The sequence below is a fragment of the Temnothorax curvispinosus genome, unplaced genomic scaffold (assembly GCF_003070985.1).
Source record: "Temnothorax curvispinosus isolate PA1 unplaced genomic scaffold, ASM307098v1 QBEX01002937.1, whole genome shotgun sequence".
Classification (NCBI taxonomy): domain Eukaryota; kingdom Metazoa; phylum Arthropoda; class Insecta; order Hymenoptera; family Formicidae; genus Temnothorax; species Temnothorax curvispinosus.
Window position 1 is genome coordinate 14,764 of NW_020212717.1, and position 4,662 is coordinate 19,425.

General features: G+C 37.7%; 1 protein-coding gene across 1 annotated transcript in view; it reads right to left on the reverse strand.

Annotated features, from left to right (window-relative positions):
* LOC112452092 (pre-mRNA-processing factor 40 homolog B) overlaps positions 1-3,104 on the reverse strand; it is a 7,549-nt gene extending 4,445 nt beyond the window's left edge. Inside the window, exons 1-8 of the mRNA XM_025012146.1 lie at positions 2,859-3,104; positions 2,463-2,779; positions 2,137-2,379; positions 1,850-2,057; positions 1,444-1,764; positions 1,053-1,374; positions 782-931; positions 391-564 (exon numbers count right to left, since the gene is read on the reverse strand). Coding sequence (XP_024867914.1) covers positions 391-564; positions 782-931; positions 1,053-1,374; positions 1,444-1,764; positions 1,850-2,057; positions 2,137-2,379; positions 2,463-2,754 — 1,710 coding nt within the window. The 5' untranslated portion in view covers positions 2,755-2,779; positions 2,859-3,104. The remainder of the gene's footprint in view (positions 1-390; positions 565-781; positions 932-1,052; positions 1,375-1,443; positions 1,765-1,849; positions 2,058-2,136; positions 2,380-2,462; positions 2,780-2,858) is intronic.
* Positions 3,105-4,662: the final 1,558 nt, after the last annotated feature.

Consider the following 4,662-nt stretch of genomic DNA (forward strand, 5'->3'; position numbering starts at 1 on the left):
TATAAATTGCAATATTAATAAATGTAATTAAAATTTAAATTAGTAAAGTTATTTTTATCTGTTATACGTTGTTGGACTGCCAATCAGCTAGAAAACTTAAAAATGTTAGTATTTGCAAAGTAAAGAAATATTTTAATTCATTAGCAAGAATATAAATAAATGTCCGACGAGAAGAAACATGTAGTCTAATAAGTAATTGTAGTTATGTATTGTCTTTTCTTCAAAGATAAAATTTGATTTAGTACTAAACTAAAAAAAGATGTTTTACATTAAAAGAGAATCAGTAAATTATGTATATAATTATAATTTTTATTAATTAATACAATAATAATATAACAATTGCTACTTGCTTAATAAATATTCAGTGATTGAAGAATGATATAACGGTACTGCTTGCAAAGTCAGGGAGTTGGCGTTATCAATTCGTACTACGACATAATCGCCAGCCTGTATCTGCCTTGTTGTAATGGAGTGTTGAGCAATGGGAATAGCTGCGGATGGTAGTATAACTATCACATTACCGTCATTTCTACCTTGTAACTTTTGATCAGATCTCTTGCTCACCTGCCAATAGAACATACACATCACTATAAAATTTATTGTTCCTATTTTTAAATAATGCCAAAAGTAAAAACATATGATGTACGCCTCTATAAAACATAAGATTAAAGTGTTTACAGATGGAAAGAAAGACAGGATAAAAAAATTTAAAAAAAATGGATACTGTTTTTTTTTCTAGTAATATGTACACATGCAATAATAAGATTGAAAAAATGCTTACGCCCTCCACGAGAACGAGTTGATGTTGCCCTATCTGTGCTCTATTTAATTTTTCTGCTTCTTTTCTATACAGCGCAGTCATGCGATTTAGACGGTCCATCTTTACGTGTGGTTCAACGTCGTCCTTGTAACGTCTATGTGCTGTAGTTTTCTACAGAATATTAAAATATTTATGTATAATTATAAATAATTTATAAATTTTAATAAATTATTAAATTTATTTATATTTAATATGAATTGTCCAAGAAGATTGTACATCATAAGAATTATACCTCACGCATGCTATAGGCGAATAAATATGCGTTGTTGTATTTAACTTCTTCTATTAGCGATAACGTATCTTGAAACTGCTCCTCGGTCTCGCTACAGAATCCGGCAATAAAATCGCTGGAAAAGTATACATTTGGAAGAATATCACGTATATGATACACCAAGTCTAAATACGCTTCCCTGGTGTATCCTCTTCGCATTCTCTCCAAAACCGTAGAGTTGCCGCTCTGAGCAGGTAAGTGAATCTGCTTACAGATGTTAGGTCTTTCGGCTATCAAGTGCAACACCTCATCGGGAAAATCCTTGGGATGAGGCGATGTAAATCTGGAAATTACCATATATTAGTATGCAAAGCTAATTGAAGGGATTTAATGCTGATCTATAGATTTATACCTTATTCTTATTTCTGGATTAATTAAAGAAACTTTGTCTAGAAGATCGCTAAACCTTAAACCGCCTTTCTTATTCTTATAAACCGTTTTGAAACCTTTAGCGAGTTGGGTCTCCTTGTTAGCTGATAAGACAAATTCCGATTCCGATAAATCTCTGTAGCTATTCACATTTTGTCCTAAGAGAGTTATTTCCTTCACACCTTGATCCGATAATTGACGGACTTCGTCAAATATGCTTGCAATCGGTCGTGATCTCTCTCTCCCTCTCGTAAACGGTACGATACAGTAAGTGCACATGTTATCGCAACCTCTCATTATAGAACTGCAAATTACAGATACATAAAACTAAAGAGCTGAAATAAACTTTATACATACGGAATATATTTTTAAGTATGTATATACGTTACATATATGCCCCAGTGGAGTCCTGATTGAGTCTAACTGGCATGACATCCGCATACGTTTCATCAAATGATAATACGACATTAACGGCCGTTTCATTGTCCGTTACCGCCAGAAGCCTTGGTAAATCCTTGTAACTATCAGGACCCGCTATTACATCTACGAGCTTTCCTCTGTCTAATATTTTTGTCTTTAAACGTTCGGCCATGCATCCTATTGCAAACATTTATTCTTATAGAAGATAAGTCACTTAGTTGAGAGCCTGATACTATCAAGTATTAATTAAGCTTGCCTAAGAGACCAATCTTCATGGACGATCCAATCATCCTCTTTCTTTTCTTCCTCACGCCATTCAAGTGCTCCAACTTGTGCCATATCTTCTGCTCGGCGCTGTCCCTGATGGAACAGGTGACGAGCAATACAATATCCGCGTCGTCCAAACACCGGGTATGTTTGTAGCCATGCGATTTCAGCACCGACCATATTATATCGGCATCGTTTACGTTCATTTGGCAACCGTGAATGTCAAAGTACACTAACACAAACGGAAAAGGTAAAGATAATGATTTCGAAGCACGAGGACAATCGCTAAATCTCCTAATTAGATATCTGAGAAACCTTTTTGATTCTCGCCACGAATATCCTGTAGATATGGAACAGGCTTTTCACTGGGAATATCGATAACAGATGGGCTCAAGAAGTCCCTCAAGGAGGGTCCGTCTCTGATATTCTTCACTGGTTTCTGATCTACAGCTCGTTCGATTGCACCTGCATTAATCGCTGACACGTGCGAAGGCACGGGAATTGTTCCGTGGATCGCGCGGCACGCTCGCAGCCGCTGAGGATCCGCATATTTCCGTTGTAGCAAATATTTTCTGAAGCAGTTTCTGTAATACATCCCTCTCGACATGTTGAGACTGAATCGAACGTTGACTCTGGAATTAAAATTTGGAAATGCCAAGCGTTGAAAAATACGACAAAGATATTGTGTTGTCGAACGTATTTGATAAATACCTGTGGATGTTAATACGTTAACCACTCCCGGTCAATCAATTGATTTTCTTGCGGCTGAGTCGAGCGCAGTCGAGCGGCTTATAGGTTATGCCATGGGTTATGCAAGGTCAGGGAAGTCGGCGCGGCCGGCGGCGCCGGCGCGCACTGCGCCAGGAATCGGATCGGGAATATTGGGATAGCCGGGAGCAGTAAGCAGTACCATCATTAGAAATTAAATAGAAAAGGAGAAAAGATGAACGATATTCAGCCACGAAGTTTTAAGGTGCCTTTTCATGCTGACGCTCGACGCTCATTTTCAGCGGCAAGAAGGTCGCATGACCACAATTGACGCCGGCGTCAATTGAAATTCATGAAAAGGAAAACAGCGTCAAAATTTCGGCGTCTTCGCGCTGCTTTGGCTTTGACGCTTGAAGTTGGAAAAATCCAACTTCTCTTTCTTGACGCTGGCATCATAGTGATGTCACGTGACGTCGCTCAACGCTGTTTTTCAGCGTCCCATGAATTGGCACCTTTAAAAGCATTTGTAGCGTCAAATGGACTGCTGCAACTGCTGCAGTGAGCAGTCGCAACATGGTGGCTATATACTCCTTGTTCAATCGAAAATTTGCGCCAAATAAAAATTTCTTTTACCATATCAAATATAATTTAAGAATAATGTCCAATTAAGCGTTCGACGTATGTATTTCCCGACGGCAAGATGTAAAACGTGTAAACTATAATTTGATTATATTTTATTGGATATAAAAAATGCGTTATTACGTTACGTATCTTTATTTTATATATTTGACATAACTTTTTACATTATATTTATTATATATATAGGTACCTACTAAAACATATAGATTTGAATAAAGTGTGCTTGAAATTAAAAAATATATTTTTTTCTTTCAATAATACATGAACACAGCATCTTTTTTGAGATAATAATTTTCGACCTTTTATCTTTTTTTTTATTTAAAATTTTTACCTATAAATGGACATTTAAAATTTTCATTTATTCATATGGTATAAATGGAAATTTATGAATATTTATTCATATTCCATATAGTACAGATAATTTCTTTAACTATTCAAAAGAGTCGTCCCGCCATGAGGCAACACCCTCGCTCAGAATACCTCCGTCAACCTCCTTGCCTAACATGCTAGCCTGATACTTTTGCCGATTTAAACGGAGTTTTCGACACCGAGAATCGCCATTTTCATCTAACGGGCCATTTTAATATGTACTTTCAACCACTTTTATGATCTATTGTGCACCTCTACGATACGTGATCAAATTCTTCTAATTGTTTAATTTTAACCTATTATTGAAATATAAAAAATTTCTGTTGTTATTATATTCATTAATTTATATAATATTCCTTTAAATTACAAGGGCGCGCAAAACGCTCCAAGAGACGTTAGAAAACAATAAAAGTTAATAGAAAAATTAATTCGGATGATAAAGTAGGCGAAACTCAGGTTTCGCACAGCGAAATCTCAGAAATTTACTCCTGATGTATCAGGCTAGCATGTTAGGCAAGGAGGTTGACGGAGATATTCGAGCAGCGGCACGCCTACCCCCACTATTACCCATCGCCATATTGGAACGGCGCCGAGCGCGCGACGAGGATGGCCAGCCTACAACCTACGGCCAATCAGAGCGCTGGCAGGTATGCATAGGAGGGGCAGTGGGCCCCCGCGCTCTGACCAATACCAGCGTGATTACGAGGAGGCAATGTGGGGAGACAACACCCGCGCGGCGCGGCGCGCTCGGAATACCTACTGCCACCTCCTCGCTCATCATGCTTTGCTGATACATCAG